Source organism: Syngnathoides biaculeatus, chromosome 8 (genome assembly GCF_019802595.1).
Source record: "Syngnathoides biaculeatus isolate LvHL_M chromosome 8, ASM1980259v1, whole genome shotgun sequence".
Taxonomy (NCBI): Eukaryota; Metazoa; Chordata; class Actinopteri; order Syngnathiformes; family Syngnathidae; genus Syngnathoides; species Syngnathoides biaculeatus.
Window position 1 is genome coordinate 30621765 of NC_084647.1, and position 22869 is coordinate 30644633.

Below are 22869 nucleotides of genomic sequence, written 5' to 3' on the forward strand. Positions count from 1 at the left end.
TTGTTTTCAGGACAATGAGTGCATATATTTGATTTTGAAAAGCCCATTTTTTGCATAAAAAATTGAATAATGTGGGATCTATAGAGTCTTTTGAACTGTATTGGCTGTAAATTTCCATTTTTGTTGTTGTTTTTTTTTTTGTTCAATAAGAATCTTCTTTTCCTTTCAGCTTGTACCGTTAGGGGTCGCCGCAGCTTGTCATCTTTTTCCATCCAAGCCAATTTCGTGTCTTCCTCTCCATCCATCAACCTTTTTCTTTTGTCTTCCTCTCGCTATTTTGCCTGGCAGCTCCCTCCTCAGCAACCTTCTACCAATATACTCACTCTGTCACTTCTGGACATGTCCAAACCATCGAAGTCTGCTCTCTCAAGCCTTGTCTCCAAAACATCCAACTTTGGCTGTCCCTCTAATTAGGTCATTTCTAATCCTATCCAACGTGCTCACTCTCATCGAGAACCTCAACATCTTCATTTCTGCCACCTGCAGTTCTATTTCCGGTTGTCTTTTCAGTGCCACCGTCTCTAATATGTACATCATGGCCGGCTTTACCACTGTTTTAAGAACCTTTGCCCTTCATCGTAGCAGAGACTCTTGTGCCACATAGAGCAACAGACACCTCCCGCCATCTGTTCCAAACTGCTAGGACCCGTTTCTTCACTTCCTTACCACACTCACTATTGCTCTGGATTGTTGACCCCAAGTATTTGAAGTCGTCCACCCTTGCTATCTCTCCTCCCTGTAGCCTCACTCTTCCCCCTCCACTACTCTCATTCATGCACATATATTCTGTTTTATCTGCATGCTCCCTGCTTTCACTGCATATCACAATATCTGTGATCATCATGGTCCAAGGGGATTCCACCTAACCCCACCTGTCAGCCTATCCATTACCACAGTGAACAGGAAGGGGCTCAGAGCTGATCCCTGATGCAATCCTACCTTCACCTTAAATTCTTCTGTTACGCCGAGGGCACACCTCACCATTGTTCTCCTGCCATCATACATGTCCTGTACTATTTTAACATACTTCTCTGCCACACCAGACTTACGCATGCAGTACCACAGTTCCTCTCTTGGTACTCTGTCATAGGCTTTCTCTAGATCCACAAAGACACAATGTAGCTCTTTCTGACCTTCTCTGTACTTTTCCACTAGCATCCTCAAGGCAAATAATGCATCTGTGGTACTCTTTCGAGGCATGAAACCACACTATTGCTCACAGATACTGGCTTCTGTCCTGAGTCTATCCTCCAATACTCTTTTTTTTTTTTTTTTTTTTTTTTTTTTTTTCCCCCAGCTCTGTGTGTCACTTTTGTTCTTAAAAATAGCAACTACCACAGTTTTCCTCCATTCTTCAGGCATCTTCTCGCCGCTAGCCCGTTTGGAAGGGCTCAACTTCATTGTTCACTAACGGGTCCAGTGGGCCCACCAGTTTGAGGGAAGCTTCCTCGTTTCACGAACAAGCCTGGTGGACACGTTTAGCATCACAGATGTGGTCCCCCCTTTTGTAACTTTATCAACTCCTTGCAGTTGTTTAGGAGTCCTCAGTGTGCAGTCTGTCATTAGCAAATGATTCGGTGTGTTTGGTTAGCGCTACCCGCAGATGTTTTCGATTGTCATCTGACTTGAGAACATCAGCATCCGCTTTACCTGCTGTGCTAGGACATCAAAGTTAGAATGTGGGAGCAAGCGACTACCACACAGTGTTACCGGTGTCTGCGATTTTTAAGGAGTGTTTGAAGTTGTGGGAGACAGACTTTCAGGTGCAGCTGGGATTATACGGAACATATGGATCACCAGGTGCTGGTTTGAGGAGAATTCCCAGGTTGATGGTGGTAATGCCAGTTCCACATACGCCCAAAGTTGAAGATTTACAGTGCCTTGTGAAAGTATTCGCCCCCCCTTGAACTTTTTAACCTTTTGCCACATATCAGGCTTCAAACATAAAGATATAAGGGGGGTTTAAAGTGTCCTCTCATGGTCATCACAATTGGTCAATCTGTTGTCAAGACTACTACAAACCTTCACCTCCCCCATTATTAAATGCCCAATGGACACATATACAGTGCCATGTGAAAGTATTTGGCCCCCATGAACTTTTCAACCTTTTGCCACATTTCAGGCTTCAAACATAAAGATGTGAAATATATTTTTTTTTTGTCAAGAATCAACAACAAGTGGGACACAATCATGAAGTGGAACAGAATTAATTGGATATTTTAAACTTTTTTTACAAATCAAAGCCTGAAAAGTGAGCGTGCAATATAATTCGGCCCCCTTGCATTAATACTCTGTAGCGCCACCTTTTGCTGTAATTACAATTGCAAGTCGCTTGGGGTATGTCTCTATCAGTTTTGCACATCGAGAGACTGAAATTGTTGTTCATTCTTCTTTGTAAGATAGCTCGAGCTCAGTGAGGTCTGATGGAGAACATTTGTGAACAGCAGTCTTCAGCTCTGCCCACAGATTATCGATTGGATTCAGGTCTGGACTTTGCATTTATTTGTGAACCATTCCATTGCAGATTTGGCTTGTCTTGGATCATTGTCCTGTTGAAAGATTGATCTCCATCCCAGTCTTAATCTTTTTGTATCCAAATCCGGCTTTAAACGTCTCTACAACAGCATCTCGGACCTGCCTGGTGTGTTCCTTGCTCTTCATGATGCTCGCTGTACTTTAAACAGAACCCTGAGACTATCAAAGAGCAGGTGCATTTATACAGAGACTTGTTAACACACAGATGGATTCTATTTGTCATCAGTCAACATTGGATCATTCAGAGACCCTCATCTGGAATGACTGCCAAATAATATTGCACACCCTATTTTTCAGTTTTTTTCATCTGTTAAAAAGTATAAAATACCCAATTTCATTTCACTTCACGTTTGTGTCCCACTTGTTGGTGATTCTTGACAAAAAATGAAGATTTTATATCTTTGTTTAAAGCCTGAAATGTGCCAAAACGTTGAAAAGTTCAAGGGGGCCGAATACCTTCACAAGGCACTGTACATAATTGAAAACAGGCTCGAAGCGGCACACCAGGTCTGAGCTGATGAGCAGGCAGATAGTTTAGATTTAAGACATATAGACTGGGTAGATTAGCGTCATCGGGCCAGTTTTCCAGTTCAGCATAGTTACTGTAATTTCTCGAGTATAATACATCCTGAAGTATAATACGCATCCCCAAAGTTGACCTAAAAAGAAATCAGGAAAACCCTTCTACCAATGTACAATGTGCACCACCAATTTGCTGCTACCCATATGCTCAAAATATTGGGAATTATCTGTATTTATATTTTTAGGTTTGTACTTGTATTGTTTGTCTGTACAACAATTATTAATAATAATCATTGTCCACGTGCTGATGTACCCGTAATATAATCTCTGGACACGTCACAGGACACGCTTGTCCTAGTCGTTTGTCGTTTGAGCTCTCGTTTTTTTTATACCCACCTGAAGCCATTGAGGTGAGCTATTGTTGTTTTGGACTGCCGCGTTACTTCCAGGTTGACGGCATCATCGGCACAAGTGATGACACGTTTCTTTTAAAAGCAGCTGCACATTTAGCCTTTGTAGTGGACATTTTTTGTGAGTAAGTTAAAACAAACTCACGGACAGTCGTGTCTGATTGTTGGTGCAGTAGCAACAACGCTCACGGTCGTAAAATGCAAGTTCCCCGAGGAGGTCATAGAGTTCAGGTTGGGCGTGCACATTACCGTAATAAAATATAAATGTGTAACATAAGACATCGAATATCATATCGAAATGTATATGTTTACCTTTTTTATTTTTTTCAACAACTCAATGTACCTCTGTACAACTATACAATGTGATTGTATTTTTTATTTTTCATCCATACCTAAATATAATGCGCTCTATTAGGTTTTTGAAAATATTTTGGGAAAAATTTGCACATTATTTTTGAGAAATTACGTCACAATTGTTTAATGTTGGGCAATGAAAATGTGCGGATAGTGCGCAGTGTTGCTGTTGGAGGTCGCGGCCACTAGCTCGTGGCAGTGTGAGAAGTTGAATGAACAGTGCGGGACAAAAAAGTGATGTCTGCTGCTGGGTCAATCAGAGCTTCTCAGACGAGCTCCTGCTCAAGTGTGACAGATAAGTAGAACTTCCGGGAAGTACCTTAAACTGTGACTTCACCCAAAAGTTGTCGAAATGACCAAACGTCTAGCTGAGCAACTAGGATAGCACAAGGGAGTCTTGTGATTCATCTTCACAATGTTGTCTGTTACGGTTGTGGTGAAGACGTTGCGGAGTCGACCAGGGTTGCACAGGTACCCATCAGGTCAGTAGGGGAGCAACGGAGGTTACCTAGTTGACGTTTTGTGTCCTCTGTGGTCCCGTTTAACTCAGCCCGACTTAGGCATAACAACAGGTTCCGCTTTTTATCTTTGGACAGGCTGCGGAGAACCTCAAGTAATTCTTGCACAGCACTGAAGTCCCTTTGGGAGCTATTAGTTCGTGAGACTTTTCACAGTTGTCACTCATCTTTTTAATGTCTCGGTTGAGCGCATCCAGTTTATGATGGTCATATTTTGTACTTTTTTTGTTTGGTTTGACGTGAATTTGAGCTGCGGTCATTCTATGATTTTGATTTGTCATGGAATGACGTTCTTGGTTATGAGGACCATTGTTGTACGCAGGCTGCGGTTGCTTGTCTGAATTAAATGACTTCCTTTTTTGTTAGGTTTTAATGATCCCTTAACATTGTCAGGCACATGCATGATGTGCATAGCGCCCTCTAACTTCATCTGCGGTTTTCAGTTTATGAAGAAGATGCCTGAGTCTGCCACTTTAGTGGGAGTGTGCGTGTGGGAGTGTTTTTGTCCTGTTCCATATTTGGCTCATTTAACTTTCTAAAGGGAGAGTCACTGATGTTGTTTCAGCGTGAGGTGTACTGATCAACTGGTTGCGGCCTCTAGATCATCAAACTCTTGAAACAATGCTTGACAGAGAGCAGAGTAATTGTTTAACACCTGAGCCAGTTGCCATTCAATTAAGTAACTGACTTCACTGCTAGATGTAACCTTAATCATGCACAGTATATATTCAGTAGTCACAGAGTTGAATCATTTAAGGTGGAATTTGAGGTCTGTTGACGTACACGGCTGTGTCGTGTGAACCGTTTGGTGTTCAAACCGTGGAATGTTGCATGCTACTCTTCTAGGTATTTTAGCATCATACCTTGAGCAGTGATGAGGGGGGTTTCCTGCCCGGCCACTGAAGCTATTTCAGTGGGTTCTATGGCATTTCTGGTGGGAAAGGGGCCCTGACTGTCTGTAGCAGGGGCTTGAGGAGTGGCAAGAGTAATGGAGGCAACAGATAGCTTTTGAGCTAAGTGCAGCTTGTGCCTGACATTTCTTAATTCTTCCTCTTGGTCCTGGTCATGGTGCTGTTGCTGGAGACGGCCCACCTCGGTCTCCTGGACTGCCAGCTGCATCTTGAGCTTATTAGACCATTCCATTTCTTCTGCTTTGAGTGTTTCAGTGCATTCAATGAGCCAGTGGATGTCACTGGTTGCTTGACTCAGAAGTGCAATGGTAATTCAAAGACTCTGGGAACAGATCTCGCTTGCACTCGGCAATAAATCCATTCATTCTTTCCATGCAGGTGTTCCATCTGTGGTGATAGACATCTATTTGTACAAAGGGAGTTGAGTTTTCGCAATAGTTTTTAAATGTCTGAAATATGTCCTCACCTTGTGCCTGTTCTATCATGGGAAATAACTGTTAATAGCTTTTGCAGTGATATCACCAAACATCATACACATGAAAAATGTACATTTGGGCTGTGTCACTCATATCTGTAGATTCGCTCTACTGCAGTGAGAAACACAATCTCTGATGTCCTTCCACATTTGCTGGGTTAAATCCTCAGTCATGATTTCACAGCGACGTGCAACTGTATGTCTTGACAGCTGCAGAGCTTTGATTGAAGGTCATATTGCTACCTTATTTTTAGAGTCCCAGAACAATGTGTCATCTACTTCAACTAATAACTTTTACCATCTGTCCATCTTAGGACTTACTGTTTTTAACGATGACATGACTCATGGTTCGGTTTGGTTTCACTTGTGAAGTTTGATGAGTGAAAAATGACTGCTGCCCGGACAACTGGGATTTTAGTTCCTTAACCTTTCTCTTTCTCAGCTTGCTTTTTGGCAGCGGGAAGTCACTGTCTTATTCTCTATGAACAGTCACAAAATCCCACTCCACATTTCCCTTCTTTGGTGTTGAGATGGTAGACCGGCTGCAGAGGCAAACACACTTTTAAATTGACATTGTGGGAAAAAAAAAGGCCACCTCCCATTCTGTATGAAAGTGATGTTTTTTAATTCTTATTTGGTCCAGCTCCCTCATTCATTTTGATGACAATAAGCTTTAGTGCTTTGAACTTGATTGATCACCTGAATGTCAAATTCAGTTCTCTGACTCTTAAAAGGAATAGTTCCTACTGACTGAATGTCTCTTGTTCTTGTTTGTTTGTTTGTTCTTTGTTCTGAATGTCATACCAGGGCACTGACTGCTGGAGACATATACACGTATTTGGGCCGTGACAAAAATGCCTACTCTAAATTGGTCCGCGGTGCAAAAAAGTTTCGGAACAACCTCTGACTCCAGTCAAAAAGTAAATCACTGGTCATACTCTGCAACATGCAGGACGTCACCAACATACCGCAAGGCCAACTTCAAAATAAATGTCTCACCAATAATATAAAGGACATCAATTGCTTTTATTATGAAATTGGCTTTTGCTGTTCTTTGGAGGCTTCCGGCACAAACCCTCGCTGCTGGGACTCCTTGACTGGATGCTGTCCTGACTACCGGTTAAATGATACCATCATATGCTGTTGCCACCAATACCATCCTGAAGTCATGTTAATTTATAATTTGTTACACAAAACTTATTTTGCCGTCATTCATGAAATGTTAGAATACAGTGCTCACTCTTTGGCATTAGTATGATGAGATTAGTTGGTAAAGTTGTTGTGATTTGTCTTACTAATTGTAATTAGTAAGATGCATGAATGCTCTGTAGGCTCGCAACAACCAGACCGTTCTCAGCCAGACCGTTTAACAGGTCAAACTGAATTTCCACACTTACCTCTGATGCTGACAGCCTGACAGAGTTCCGGTTATGATTGATATATTAATTGGTATCAGGTAAAGAAGATATACAGATTAACAATCTAATGGGAAATTTTGTCTTCCAGGGTTTACTCCTGCATTAAATTGACCAATTATTCTGTTTAATTCACAAATGCTGTGTTAATAAGAGTGCCGTATTTTGACTAATGCTGCCACATACAATGTATTCTTGCCCCAAAATGTGTGTGTGGAGGGTGTTGTTCCTCTTTAAACCGGAGCAGCTAGTGTGAATAAATTAAGGTTTGCTGTGATTATCCATGATACTATGTATGTTTTGTTGAAGTTTTTTGGAAAATAATTATTTTGTCTCTTCCAGGTTATTTCAATAAACCGCATGCTGGCTGAGAGGGGCTTGGGTGTCTGGGTGGATGGATTTTGAACGATCACTGGTTAACGACACAACACTGGATGTTTTTGTTTTTCTGTTTTTCCTGTTTTCCTTGAAAAAAGACAATTTTTCTGGCATAATCTTTGAGAATATACTGCTTTAAAACAAACTTTTTCCTCGTTTTCTTGTGAAATAAAAATCCAAAATGAAAAGAAGAGCTACATGTAAATGAAAAATAAGGCTCTAGAATAATTCAAATAAAGGTTTAACTAGTATATTTTTCTTCCCTACCTTACTTTGGCGCTGGGCTTTTGGGCATCTTTTAAACATCATGCTCGGTGAGGATACCAATGTCACACTATGTAAACGTGTGTTAACACTAATTACTAATTCAGTGAAAGCTATCGGTCAGTAAATTTCAATAGTTTGTTTAAATGGTTTCTGTTCTAACTCTGTAAGCATGGTAATGTCTTAATGCTACAAAGTGCAAGGGTGAGTTGATAGTAAGTGGTCAAAGCATGGAAACAGTCACTTAACTCTGCTATAGCTGTTATCAAAATGCTGTTCTCTTGAGTTTGATATCCAGGTTATCTGCAAACTATCAAACATGCTTTTTATCTCAAATCATCCCGCCTCACCTTTCCATCACAGTACCATGCAACCCATTTTAATCATAGAAATAGAAAGTGATTCTACTTTCTTCATGTATATTCTGTTTTCCGATAAGAAAAAGCAACCAAGAGGTCTTTCACACACAAAAAAGTTGTGATTCCTTTTTGGGAGGAGGGGCTTTGAAAATTCAGACCCAAACTGTTATAGTCAAACCGGTGGGGGGAGGGGGGGCTCCATATACATTATGAGTGGGCCACTTAAAACACAGACTTCAACCTTTAATATTTTGAGCTTTTGTAACACTAAAATAACGTTTTGGTTGAGGGACATATTGGGATCATTGAGGTGAGAGTGAGACAATGCCTCAATCTGAAAAACCCCGGTGGATGGTTGGAATCTGTGTGCCTGAAGGCCGCTTCTGGCGGGTTTGAGTGGAAATTGGCTTAAAAAAAAAAAATCTTAGGAGCCTGTTGTCTGTTATCTGTACTCCCAATTATCTAGTAAATACTGTAGATCTGTTCTGTAATGAAAAATTAAATTCCACTACACCTAGTTACTTTGATCCTATGTAAATAAAACTATTTTCTGTAACACTGAGAAAGTGAAATTTAAAGGGAATGATGGGTATTTATTGTTATTGTTTGGTCTGTTCTAGTTAATCTTGGCTCAACCTTTCACACACACCCATATTGTTTTGCTTAAAATTGGGGTACTGTTTATTTTTTTTTTGCAGAGCTAGACAAGTCATATTTAGGTTATTTGAAAAATACTGTTCCCTGAACATATAACATGTACAGATGAATTTTTTGCTATGGCTCCTCTTTATTTTGATTGTACAGATATATATGGGGTTGGCAACAACAACAAAACAATAAAAGCTGTTTCGAGTGTTAGTCTGCCCTTTTTTCATAGTTCTCGTTATTTTGGAGGAATTCCAAATGTCTTGTCATTCCTACAAGCAAGATTGTTGTTTATAATAGTATGTTTTAAGAAGGTGAGTAAAAATTCCTCATTGTATTTAATGAACCCAAATCCATTGGGGAAGGAAATTTAAAAAATGGTAAATGTTTCAACTGTGCATATTAAAGTGGCTTCAACTTTTTTTTTTAGTACATTTGACAAGTTGCATTTGAAGAGTTCAGATGCAAAAGCAGATATATCAATTTTTTTAGTTCCTGTAGATTCAAACGGGAACAATAAACACGGATACATCTGCTTTTGCGTCTGAACTCACAAGTTTGTTTTAACAGATACTTTTCAAAAAATATTTGTGTGCTGTGCATTTTTTTCAAGTGCAGCGTTACTTCTCAAACTGCATACCGTTACTGTGGCTTACAGTTACATGGTTTTCAGCAAAGAAATTCTCGATTTGTACTTAATTCATTTTTCCATTTCATTCATTTTGGAGGTGGTTTAATAACCCAAGTCTTTATTAAGAACCACTGCTTTAGTCTAAAGACAATTTTGTGTGCTGGGAAAAATGAACGGAAAATAGAATAACTAAGACTAGTAACATCTCGGTATTCCCAAATAAGAATGTTAAAGTAGATGTGCTGCAAATGCATTGAAAATTCGTACTTTTGCACGTTTCACTAATGTTAGCACTTCGGCCACCGGTTAGACGGACACATCCGGTTGCAAGCTAAAATAGCTTAATGCTAAAAGTGCACGACAGAAAAACGCATTTCCCGTTCCAGTGCATGAATGATACGGTCCACCGTCCCGCTAAGCAGCTGCCTCTTCAGACTCTGCTACACTGGATCCTTGGTTTCAGCTGGTGAGTAGCCTGTCTAACCTGGAAGACGTATTTGTCCTTTGATGATGCAGTTGATGAATTACATGAAATGTGCACTATGGACGATTGGCTTTGTTATGAAGGACGAGGGCAGAAATCGAAATTGCAGCGTGCGTGCAGTTTACTTTGCCCGCTCAAAAATAATTTGCTTCGTTGATGGATGGACTCAATGAGAACCTAAATCTGGGACAGTTTGGATGTTGTAAAGATGAGATTGAATGGTTGAGGCCTGGTGGACGATAATTGTTCGGCGGTGTACTCATAAATGTATGCTTTGAACGAGCTAACCGTGTTTGACCTTGAAACCGTTACTATCGAAATCATGTTATTGGAAATTTTTCCACATGACTACTACTGGCATTGATATCGATACGAGAATATAGGACCCATTATTGTTAGCCAGTTAGCTGTGAATTGCTACTAGGAAAAATTCGCAGGAGAGCGTAGTTACGGTGTTTATAATTACTCCAGGATAATCATTTGTGACCATAATCCCGTCATCATCGTTTGCATACACAGTGGTTGCCCGTGAAAGAGATCTGGTTGAGCAATATAGTCTGAAATTTTATGAACCAAGCATTTAATTAAATCACTTTGAAGAGTCTCGGTTTTGCCCTGATAAAACCTATCTTGAATTAACTGTCTTCTGAAGTTATTTTAGTCGACCTTGCAAACTTTTTAAACAGGGTACTGGTAAAAAGCACATGCCAAGGCAAGTTGGTTTGTTTTTAATTTTTACCCAAATATGTGGGCTTTCCCTCCTCAAACATATTTGTACCATGCCTGTTAACACATGGGTTGATTGAAAAGCCAACAAAATTCTACAGTGGGTAACTGTGAAATTCTGTGAATAATTGACACTCCCTTAGCAAAGATTATACTTGCCTATATATATAGTTGAAATCTTAAATCAACCACAAATTATGACCCCAAAAAACTTTTATAGAATTTAAAATACAACTTCAAACAATTGATATGTTAACTGTTTCAAAGTGTAATGTACTGTATATCAACATAGAGGATCCCATTGGATAGAGATTCGAAACAAATGAAATGATTGGGTTTGCAAGAATCAGATAAAGATTAATTTTATGGCAGTTTCTGTGTTGCAGATCAACCCAAATTGACATGTCAAAGTAAATGTATGGAAAATTTGTGACTGAAACCTTGACGCTTGAGAAAAATGTCTGTGGATTATCCCTCGATCCATTTTCTGCGCCACGTATCCTCACGAAGGTTGTGGGAGTGCTGGAGCCTATCCCAGCTGTCATCAGGCAGGAGGCGGGGTACACCCTAAACTAGTTGCCAGCCAATCGCAGGGCACATAGAGACACAATAGTCGCACTCACAATCACGCCTGGGGGCAATTTAGAGTCTCCAATAAATGCATGTTTTTGGAATGTGGGTTTAACAGCCTTAAACCATATAAGAAACTAAAAACACTGAACGATAATCTGTCAGCCAATCATATATAGATATATAATACATATACCCATCCATCCATCTTCTACCGCTTTTCTGGGTCATGTAACCGGGGTAGTAGCTTTAGCAGGGATGCCCAGACTTCCCTTTTCACAGCTACTTCATCCAGCTCTTCCAGAGGGATCCTGAGGCGTTCCGAGACCAGCCGAGAGACGTACTCTCTCCAGCGTGCCCTGGGTCGCCCCAGGGTCTCTTTCTGGTTGGACATGGCCGGAACACCTAACCTGGAATGCGTCCAGGAGGAATCCGGATCAGATGCCCCAGCCATGTTATCGGGCTCCTCTCAATGCGGAGGAGCAGCGACTCGACACTGAGGCCCTCCCAGATGCACTTGCAATATACCAGGGTGTTAAAATACTTAATTTCTTCACTGTGATCTCAGTAGCCTCTATTAATAAGCCACATAACTTCAATATATGACACGTCTGATGCTGAGCTGGTCAGGGTTTTAGTGTGTTTGCTCATACACAAAGATTTAGAGTGGGCATTGCTCAACACTAACGTCGATTCTGAAATTTCCAAAAGGGACTGACGTTCGCAGTCACAAGTTACTCACTTTGAAAAATGAAACAGAAAAGCGGATTCAGTTTTTAAAATAAATAATCATCCAGAGACGAACGATTGCATCATATTTAGTCTCTCGTTTGCGTTTTGTTAACCCTAACCTTAAACAATGGACGCAGTGTCAAACGTAAGATCGTTTGAACGTTTCATACTACAGTGCGCTGAACTCAAAAATTCACTCCCAATTTTTTTTTTACAAAATTATTTTAGTCAGTTCAAATGTAAAATCGGAAAATCCTGAAACGAATTAACGTAAGTAGAGGAATGTCTGTATATCTGGCTGAGAAAAGGTGTGTGTGTGTGAGAAGGGAATGACATTTGTGTGTATGATGTAACAATAAAAAACGTGGCTCTTGATTTCTTGACTGGTTGGCCATCCCTGCTTTAGAGCATGATTCAAGGGAACGGCAGCATGTATACATACAACCACCTGCACGAACGCTAGCACTAGCTTGCTAGGCTGCATAACATTTTGTTGACTTCTTGCGGGGCGTATGGTATTAAAAGTATGCGAACATACCTCAAGCAAGCCTTGAATTAAAGTGCTATCCTAAAGCAACAGTGACCACCAACGCACGTTTTTCCCCCATTTTGTCCTCATGATACCGAAAGTCCGTTTTCCATATCTCAGGGCTTACTTTTAATAAAATTCACCCATGTGTGGAATGTAAAACAAGTTCTCAACGAAATACAACAATCTGTACAAAACGAACCTACATGAACCCCTTTATTTTTAATGATTAAAACGCCCAGCTTTGTCAGTGTGGTTTACAAACAGCACCGGTTTCCGCTTCTGCGGTACGCATGCGCAAGGTCGAGTTATTCATATCCGGGTCACTCAAACGCTAGTCAAACATGTCGGTTGCTAAGCGAAAAAGACAAATTGCTCATGCCTGCTAAGGCTTTATTCTGAAGTACATGTAAAAACCAATTCCCATGAGCATTATCAATGGGAACAGAAAAATCGTTTCCCAGGACAAAAATCAACGGAACCGAAAGATCGGTTACCATACTTGCCGAAATCCTCATGCCTGCATTGTACCGCCAGTTTTTCTTACAAAAAAAAAATTAAACATTTCAACCTCGTTTTTCTGTCAATTTTGAGTGCTGTGTGAACATTATTGAGGGGAAAAATAAACAGAAATTATTTCAGAAAATGGCTGCAATATAATTGAAAAATTGAAGTGGGTCTGAATTCTTTTCGTACCAAATGTATCTTAGAAATTCTTATCAATTTTTGCTGACATGACCTTTTTTTTTAATCATAGGTCCTAAAATCTAGAACAAGCTCTGCATGCGCTCCTCAAACACCTTGGTAAATGCAACTGAATACAACTGTATCCACTAGGGATGTCTAATCACAGAGAATGAATTACTATGGTCATCATAGGATGAGAAACTGATGAAAAAAGAGGGAACCTGAGGAAAGCTGAACGAACACTCACAAGGGGTCATCCTCGCAATAGTTTGGCAAGAACTTGAGGATGACCAGCCTTTTCCGGCGAAGCAGTAGTCATGGAGGATCTAGAAGCAGTGGTGGGAGTGATGGACCGAGCGAGCTAAACAACAGCAGACCCACACGCAAGGTCCGCCGTCTGGAGTTCAATCAGGCAATGGAGGACTTCAAGGTCATGTTCCCCACAATGGACTATGAGGTCATTGAGTGTGTGCTACGTTCAAATAACGGAGCTGTGGATGCCACCATCGACCAGCTTCTACAGATGAGTATTGATGGACAGACCTCAGAAGAAAGCTCAGACTCTGATGACAGCATCCCACCAGTGGTGAGTAGAAGATGTCCAGGGTCATCAACGGATAATAAATCTTGTCATTGCAGTGGTGTGTATCAACATAAAAACAAGTCTTGAGTGGATGTAGAAAATGGTAGAACATACATGTAACATACTGTAGAGATTTAATGGAAATAAAATGGCCAAAGGTGTATTTTGAATTGAACCATTTAAGTCATACTTGTGTGTACTCCCCCCACCACCACCACCACCACACACACACAGATTCTGGAGAGGACGCTTGAACCCGACAGTTCAGATGAGGAACCACCACCAATCTACTCACCACCAACGTATGAGATGCACATTTTTGACAGAAAATACCCAGGAGCCCCACCAACACCCCCCCCAAGGTAGGACGGGAGCTCTTGGTTGAAAAGTTGATATTAACCATTGACACTATTGCAGCCTCATCTGGTGACTTGCAAGTTGTTCCCATTGGATATGCATTCTTCTGCTGAAGTCTGGCTTTTCTGTACATGCACACGTTACTAAGTACACTACAATCACTGATTTGCAGACCTCTAAGCTATGTGCATCATAAGAAATCATCTTACAGCCTAGGCCACTGAGTCCCAATTAGTGCCATGTTGCTCATACACGAATTGGGTCATTAGTGATCAGGTGTGCCATGGGAAACGATCCAATTTCACTTGATTCATTAGAATGTTTGAAATTTCTTGAACTCTTTGCCAGTGATGCATAGTGACTAGAAGAACAAATAAATGCTTTTCCACTAGATTGCAGAAACCACATAATTTATCCTATCATTTAAACTTAAATTTATTTCTCCCACAAAGGTCAGGTGCGAGTCCGTTTATACCTAATAAATGAATTACAAAATGGTTTTCATTGTACAACTATATTTTGTGTAAGTAATGCTCAAGGTATAAAAAAGCATTAGGTGTTTAAATTGTGTATTGCATCTGCAATTTCCACTCAAGTGTATTTCTATGCTGTGCACTAGACATACATTTTTGTTTGTTAAAGGGGAAGTCCGGTCGTTGAATTAACAATGTATCAGATAGATCATGTCAAATGTACTCTCCCTTGAAAATTTGAGGTTAATCCGATATCATTTAATGGTGTTTTGAGAGATTTTTATCGGCAATTGTGAATTTTCATGGACGCCCTCATTTTGGTCACATGATCTATGCGCACGGATGTGACTTACTGTATTACGTCCACCAACAAAGAAACCCTGAGTTTCATTGACAATTTCTGCCTTTTTTGGGAACATAGACACCCATGGATTAAAATATTGGCTGTAAACGTTTAACAGTGTATGTCATTCAGGGGCCCGAAAGGAAAACATTAGAGTTGTTGACACACCCGAAGGACAACAAGTGGAGAAAGAATCTCCTGTTGTTCCCAAACAATCAGAGGAACAAATGAGGAATGAGATGAGCTAGCACACAAGAATCTCCAACATCTCTCGCTACCCCCTTAGAGGAGACCCCTATGCAAAACTCACTCTCTACTAGACCAAATGTCCTGTTAGGCGTGACAGGTAGGATGAAGGCTATTGTCAATCGGAATCAAACACACACCCCGCCAAGCTCTTCCTCCCATCCCCCCTGGTCTAAAACTGTACACTAAGATGCGAAGGGTCCCTTTTCCACCAATGAAGAATTCTATCTGCAAATCTTGTCTGTCTGCAAGGTCTTTTCCAGAATAAGAAAGACCTGAATGGATGTCATGGAGATTGCGTGGAGAGGGTCTCAGTCTTCGGCTTCTTGGGAGTTAAGAATCAGCGAGGATCTGACCTGGGTCTGCACAGTGCAGAGCTGGTGAAGAAGGGCCAGAAGAGACTACTTCTTGAGATTCCTAATGAAAAACAACATCTCTCAAAGACTTCTGGTGTCCCACCGCAGCACTCTAGAAAGCAGACTGAGCGATTGCCTCTAGACATGGTTTTCCAGTTGCAGAGTAGCACAGAGGAAAGAGCTCCAGACTTATGTGTACAACCCAGTGTATAGTCAACAAACCTCTCCTTCCATTTGAGGAGCTGCACATCTCCCACTGCCTTAAGAGTGCTGCTAGGAACCTCCAGGTTCCCCTCTACCTTGGATATGAACTACTAAGAAAACATTAAAATAGTTAATACATGCAAATAGCTGTGAGGAACACATTTATCAGTCGTTTGCAATGACTATGGCACAGTTGTCTTGGCAACCAAGAACAGATTAACTGTTATTGCTTCCTGAACCTAAACCTGCCGGATTGTTTCGCCAAGACGCAGGGAACATGGTTGATATCTGACGCCATAAAAGATTGCAAACTTTGAACTGGCACAGCATAGTTGGAGGGGGAGGGAGGGGACAAAGAAGTGATTGACTGTTGAACAATTGAACATAATCTGAAACATGCCTCTTTTCTCTCCTGAGATGCTCAGAGACAGACCATCCAAGGCCAACTACTACGGTCATGAGTAGAGCAAGACAGTCATTGTCAGAATGTACAAAATTAGTGCTAAATAATTTGGGGTAAAATTGCCAGTTTCACCCAACTTTGTGCTAGCTCAACATGCTGTAATCTACTCACACTCATCTCGGGTCCAGCCACCCTATTTTCCTGTACATATGCCTAGTCTTCTTTCTATTGTTAACATTTTTTTTTTTTTTCAGAAAATCCCTGTTTCCTTTCCCTGTAGGTTTCCTTTTTCGATTTAATTACATTTTCTATGAAATTCGACTTCCTGCTGTTTTTCTGTGAGTATAACCAGAAAACAGCTACGATAGGTAACTCTCATTTCTTTAATGTAGCAGCCTTCTAGTTAAGAAATTGATAAAGGTTTTTCATTGTTAGTCCTAATGTTTACACAAAAAGAGATGTGGTACCCCTCTATGAGGTACCACGTAAATGTTAAATGTACGTCGAGCTCAGCCAGAACTGAACGCAGATGTTCCCTTGGCGGCGTAATTTCCAAATTCATTGATTCTTATCCAAAACTAATATATGCTACATTTCACATTAAGAATAAAAATGGAATTTTTTTTAATTCCTCATTTTAAAGAAGACCAAGCAATACATTTTTCCTTGTTTTTGTGATTGTTGGGTGAAAGCTGTAGCTGACTACTAGTGTGGACTAAATGGGTGTCAACAAGCCTTTACCATGACATTTTTCTTTACAAATCATTTGGAGGCACTGGAAGAGATGAATGGAAATTATATTAATTTCATCTGGGGAAAGTTCATTTTGGGTGTAAGGTCATGGAGCATGTTAAATCTGAAAATCAAATTATTACAGTATTTTTAAGTTACCTATAATAAAAACAATGTGTTTTTGCAATAATATGGCAAGTTTGATCATAAAATCTCTTTTCCTGTTACATCATCTTAGATTTGACACCCAGCCATCTTCAGGTCCCAAGCAGGTCAAAAGCTTGCGTAATTGGAACCCCCCATTGTTGGGGAATCTCCCAGACAATTTCCTGAGGATCCTGCCTCAACAATTAGAACATATAAAGGTAAGTACAAAAAGATACCATATGTGATAGAATTTCTATATGGACCATTTACATTAACTAACTGCAACAATATGACCACTTGCACATTTTATCTTGCAATCCAATACTAAGTGCTGCACTACAAAAATGGGCTCTCACTCTCTGCAAAATGCACCAACAATAGCTAACATTAAAAATAATAACTCTTGGCAATGACTACGGTTACACACAAGTTATTGACACAGTTCGGTTAGAGTCCCAGTTTACAAGCATCGTTAATTCCATCTTTGTTCAAACTGACTGGTCATGCTTTATTTCTTCAGTTGGTTAAAAAGTAGAGGTTAAATGAAAATTGGAGAGGAGCACAAAGCTGCTGTTTGTTACGTTCTACAAATTTGTTTGCCATATTTGCACCCTGAGGTGGGCTCTAAAGTTCAGTTCATTGTGTATCAATACAAGAAAAATTGTTTCCAGTATATTGTGTGTGTATAGTCCAGTACAGGCTTGGCAACCCGTGGCTCCAGAGCTCCATGGGGCTCTTTCATCCTTATGTTCCACAGGTATGTAATTTTTCCGTTTATAGGCGGCAGAATTCTGTCTTTTTAAATTGCATGGATAAAAAAACAAAAAACAATTCCAGACCAATGCAACTGCGCACTTGTCGGACATTCTCAGCGCACATGAAAACCGATTCATCGCAGTGAACCACAGCCTGACCTTTTTTTTTTATTTTTTCCAACAAGGAAGCACAAGTTCTCCTAGTTTACCTGACTCTGCCCCCCTTTGGCTCTTAAAAGGGTACACTCATAATTACAACCACTACCAATTAGCAACAAGTCTGGGTAACGTAGAGAAAAGAGAGTTAGACATGGTGCTTGTGTTTACTCTCAGTAATAATGGTAAAAGTAAGTAAAAGTGCCGTTGCCTTAATGAGTTGGGGTGTGAATAATAGAAGAAAAAGTGGTGAAAGTGGATTTGATTTTCTCTTTTTGGACGGAAAAAGGTCTGGTCTGAAGCCAAAGTAGAAATTACAGAATGAGATGGTGTATAATGTTAAAATTCCACCTTGGCACAGCCTGATCAAGAATGAAAGTACAGACAATACAGTGCACAAAAAGCTCATTCTATATTTTAAATACAGGAGGCAATATAACATTAACCTTAAAATTGTTTAGGAGCAACATTCAGCTTTCAACATGCATTGCTAAAGATATTCTCCAAGCATCCATCCATCCATTTTCTTTGCTGCTTCCGAGGTTCGTGGCGAGTGCTGGAGCCTATCCCAGGTTTCAACGGGCAGGAGGTAGGGTACAGCCTGAACTGGTTGCCAGCCAATCGCAGGTCACATGGAGACAAATAGCCACACTCACAATCACACCTAGGGGCAAGTTTAGAGTGTCCAATTAATGTTGCATGTTTTTGGGATGTGGGAGGAAACCGGAGTGCCCGAAGAAAACCACCGTGCCGCCATTCTGCAAGCAATAATTCAGTTTTACACCAAGAAAAACAGACAGGGATATCAATGATATAAAGGACACCGCTCAGGTTTTAATTTTTGTCAGAGGAATTAATGAGAATTTCAAGATAACAGTTTTTGGATATGAAATCCCTGAAAAGAAAAATATACGGAAAGGATTTATTTAACAGCGTGTTAGCGTTCATACAGAAGCACAAGTCACCTTAGAGTACACTCACCAACGTTACCACCAATGGATCACCAAATCAGATGGGGTGCTCAAGAGAATTCAGGACAGGATCAAAGTGGACAACCCTGCATAATTCACCAAGAAGCACTGTGTAAATCTATGTTGCAGTGTGACGACGTAGTTAAGCCAGTTGTGAAATTTGTGAACTTTATTCGAGCAAGGAGACTTCACATCCTCAGTTTATTCATTTTCTTGAAGAAACTGACGCTGACGACACGGACTTATTTTACCATTTTAATATCCGCTTGTTAAATTTAGGAAACTTGTGTCAACGTGGGTCGGAGCTCAAACAGGAGATTATTTCATTTTTGGAGATACTTGAGAATACTGACAATTTTTCTGCGCTGAATGGCTTTGTGATTTAGCTTTTACTGTGGACATACTGACACACATGAACGAGGTGAATGTTTAACTTTCTTTTGGCTTGTCCTGTTCGGGGTTGCCACAGCCTGTCATCTCAGATGAACGCTTATATTTGTTTGGCACAGTTTTTATGCCGGATGCCCTTCCTGATGCAACCCCTCTTGGGGAGTGGAGGCCCCAGTGAGAAATGAACTCACGACCCCTGGTTTACCAGACCAATGCTGTAACCACTGAGCTATGGGGCCACGAGGCGAATGTTAAACTATAAGGGAAAAAACAGATAAAGCCAAGCTGGTTTTATTTTCGACGCAAATGTCAGACAAGTCAATTACTCATTTCCCCACATTGGCTACCTTAAAAGAGGCCCCGCGACATGTCAAAAAATATCGAGAATCACTGGATGACCTGGATGAGGAATTCTGCCGTCAGTTTTGTGATTTTGGAAAAATTGACAGGGCACTTCAGCTTCTCACACACGCCGGAAATGGTGCCATAGGAGTTGCAGTTGGAACTGATTGAGCTCCAATAACAGGACAAGTTGAACTCCCTGAAACTGGATGAGTTTTATGCTTCATTTAGTCCAGCCAAATTTCCAAATATCCGGAAGATGGCACCGAGGATGCTGGTGTTGTTTGGCTCTCTATGTTTGTGAACATACTTTTAGTGTGATGAACACCAACAAAGCACATACACAGTAATCCTGAATTTTTTGAGGTTAGAAAAATTAAAAACAGTTTTGTAGGGGTAAATGGCTTTTTTTTTTTTTGCTTCATAGGTCCTTGTCGTTTTGTTGGGGATGCCGCGTTATACCCTATCAATGCGGCTTCCTGCTACAGTACTGTACAAATGTATGCTGGTGGGTTTTTTTTTTGGCTTCATTGGTCCATGTCGTCACGTTGGGGATGGCACATTTGTATGTAGCGATCCAGCTTTTTTTTGTGTGTGTGTGTGTGTGGGGGGGGGAGGGGTTGGCAGAAATTCGCGATAGGTGATCCACGAAGTAGAGAGGTATTACTGTGTGTGTGTGTGTGTGTTGTGTGTGTGTGTGTGTGTGTGTGTGTGTGTGTGTGTGTGTGTGTGTGTGTTTATAAAGAGAGAGAGACCAATCTTCATTTCAGATGCTAGTGCCTCCCGCCTCCCAGTGTTGTCTTTTCTGTGGAAACCAGATAAAAAGGGCTCCTTGAGTGTTAAAGGTTGCCGACCCGTAGTCTAGTATAATAGTGTCTTAATCCAATTTTAAAAAGTCAAACAGTATTTAAAACTCAGGTTAGTTGGTTTGTTTTTCTTTTATGCATGTAAACATAGGGAGTATAAATCAGTGTTGTGATTCTCTAATGGTGGAAAAAGTATTGCGTCTTACGCAGTCTCTCTTTAGTGATATGTGAAATAATCACTGAATTTAAAACCAACTGAACTTGCAACATACCAAACATGACATTATATCCAGCATTACATACACATGTTATAGCCATTCATACAACCTTTTAAACTTTTTGTTTTACTTTTCAAGGTCACTATATTTTTGAGTGCAGTTCAGTTATATTCAACTTTGAAGTAGTATAGAATACAGTGGAACTGAATCTTTTACATTGTTTAAACATTTCAATTCACATTTTAACATTTGTACTATTGAAATTGAATTACTATTTAAATCTATTGACTTTTGATTTATTTTGGGAAGGAAGTATCCATTGTACACAAAATTACAGTCACTCTCTAGGCATCACCATCATCAACATCAAAATATAGGCACGCAATAGGGCCAAGTGTTCATCAGTATTATCACAATGTAAGATAATGCACATTTTGAGCATTTACACTTAAAGGGGAATTCCGGTGGTTTGCATTAACAATGTATCCAATAGGTCATGTAATATGTACTCTATCATGACAATATGATGTTAAATCCTCTCTCATTTAATAGCATTTTGAGAAGATTTTTATCAACAATTACGAATTTTCATTGTGCCTAGCACTGATTTCTCGGATTTATCCTCATCCAATGAAGAAATAGCAGTATCTGTTGATCGGGAAGACGAAGGAATACTTCCATACAGGTTTGAACCTGTGGCTGTAAATAATGCTGCCGAGCGGCGGAGCCGTGAGCTGAGCTCCGCCGAGCGGCGGAGCCGTGAGCTAACCTCTGCCGAGCACATAGGTCATGTGACTTGCGAAAATGGCAGCGCCCCTGAAAATTGCTAATTGTCAATAAAAATCTTCTCAAAACACTATTAAATGAGAGTGGATTTAACATCACATTGTCAAGATAGAGTACATATTACATGACCTGTTGGATACATTGTTAATGCAAACCACCGGAATTCCCCTTTAAGTAATGATTCAATTTAAATGTAATGTAACTCTAATCCTGTTCCATTTGATTCATTATGGCAGTAGTTCAGAATGAAGTGTTTTTTTTGTATGTGCCGACTCGAATTGAGTTTTTAAATCATGTTTCAAATCAAACAAAACAAATTCAGATTGTTTTTCAAATGCAGTTTTCAATGCATTTATAAAGTGTAGAAATTACAATTGAGATGATTCAAAATCTCTTACTTTTGAGAATAAAGGTACTTTATTAGTAACATGCTATAGATGATACATGTTGCTTCTCCAACAAAAAGAAATATGGCTCCTTATCCCCTACCAGTCCAAGGAAATAAGTCATGAGGTGATTTCTCATGGAACAACTTGAACTTTCTTTACAACCTATGTCCTATCTTTTTCCACAGCAGAGTACACAGGTCAATTTCTCCAACCTTGGATCATCACTATCCTCATCTTCCGTCTCCTTGAGTCACTGGACAGCCCAGTCAAGTTCTCAATCTAGAGATGTACACACCACTGGTAGTCCAGTTCTAATGGCAAGAGCTACAGAACAAGACAAGAAACTGAAGCAGTACTTGGAAGATGAGCGCATTGCCCTTTTTCTACAGAATGAGGAGTTCATGAGAGAGCTCCAGCGAAATCGGGAGTTTCTCATTTCCTTAGAGAGAGGTAGGCTTTTTAGATGGATTCCATCCATTCATTATGTGAGCCACTTATCCTCACTAGGGTCGCGTGAGGGATGGAGCCTATCACAGCTAAATCCGGGCAGGATGCGGGGTACTCTCTGAACTTATTACCAGCCAATCACAGAGAACATAGAGACAAACAGTCACACTCACAATTACACCTAAGAGCAATTTGGGGCTCCCATTAATGCATGTTTTGGGGATGTCGGAGGAAATCGGAGTGCCAGAAGAAAACTCATCCTGGTAGGAGGAGAGCATGCAAACTCCATACAGGCGTGTCCGGGATTTGAATTCCAGTTCTCAGAACTATGATGCAGATGGTCTAACCAGTTGTTCCACAGTGCCCTTAGATGGAGTATTTAAAAAACCAAAACTGAAAACACCACTCACATTTCAGCAACCTTTTAATTTTATTCTTCAGAGAGAGTAGTGTGTGTACAGTTTTATGCAAGTATCAATTTACTATCTGGGAAAAAAAACTCAGCACAGACATCCATATAATGTTCCAAATGTTTATGCAAATATTTTTAAAATGATTGTAAATAATAGATGCAAATGACTGTCAGCATACTTTTCAAGTCATCAAAATTGTCAGTATAA

At 40.3% G+C, this 22869-nt stretch overlaps 2 protein-coding genes across 7 annotated transcripts in view; both read left to right on the plus strand.

The window, feature by feature from the left end:
- akap1b (A kinase (PRKA) anchor protein 1b) overlaps nucleotides 1-8999 on the plus strand; it is a 56816-nt gene extending 47817 nt beyond the window's left edge. For both annotated transcript variants that reach the window (XM_061826778.1, XM_061826779.1), the window contains exon 11: nucleotides 7483-8999. In XM_061826778.1, coding sequence (XP_061682762.1) covers nucleotides 7483-7545 — 63 coding nt within the window. In that variant the 3' untranslated portion in view covers nucleotides 7546-8999. The remainder of the gene's footprint in view (nucleotides 1-7482) is intronic.
- A 480-nt stretch (nucleotides 9000-9479) lies between these two features.
- The window catches only part of cuedc1b (CUE domain containing 1b), a 43237-nt gene continuing 29847 nt past the window's right edge, over nucleotides 9480-22869 (plus strand). Inside the window, exons 1-7 of one of the 5 annotated variants that reach the window (XM_061827407.1) lie at nucleotides 9487-9883; nucleotides 13216-13262; nucleotides 13338-13731; nucleotides 13963-14090; nucleotides 16365-16448; nucleotides 17081-17207; nucleotides 21988-22252. In XM_061827407.1, coding sequence (XP_061683391.1) covers nucleotides 13432-13731; nucleotides 13963-14090; nucleotides 16365-16448; nucleotides 17081-17207; nucleotides 21988-22252 — 904 coding nt within the window. In that variant the 5' untranslated portion in view covers nucleotides 9487-9883; nucleotides 13216-13262; nucleotides 13338-13431. Of the gene's footprint in view, nucleotides 9884-13215; nucleotides 13732-13962; nucleotides 14091-16364; nucleotides 16449-17080; nucleotides 17208-21987; nucleotides 22253-22869 lie in introns of all 5 variants that reach the window. The other 4 variants (XM_061827408.1, XM_061827411.1, XM_061827410.1 and 1 more) reach the window with 4 other exon arrangements.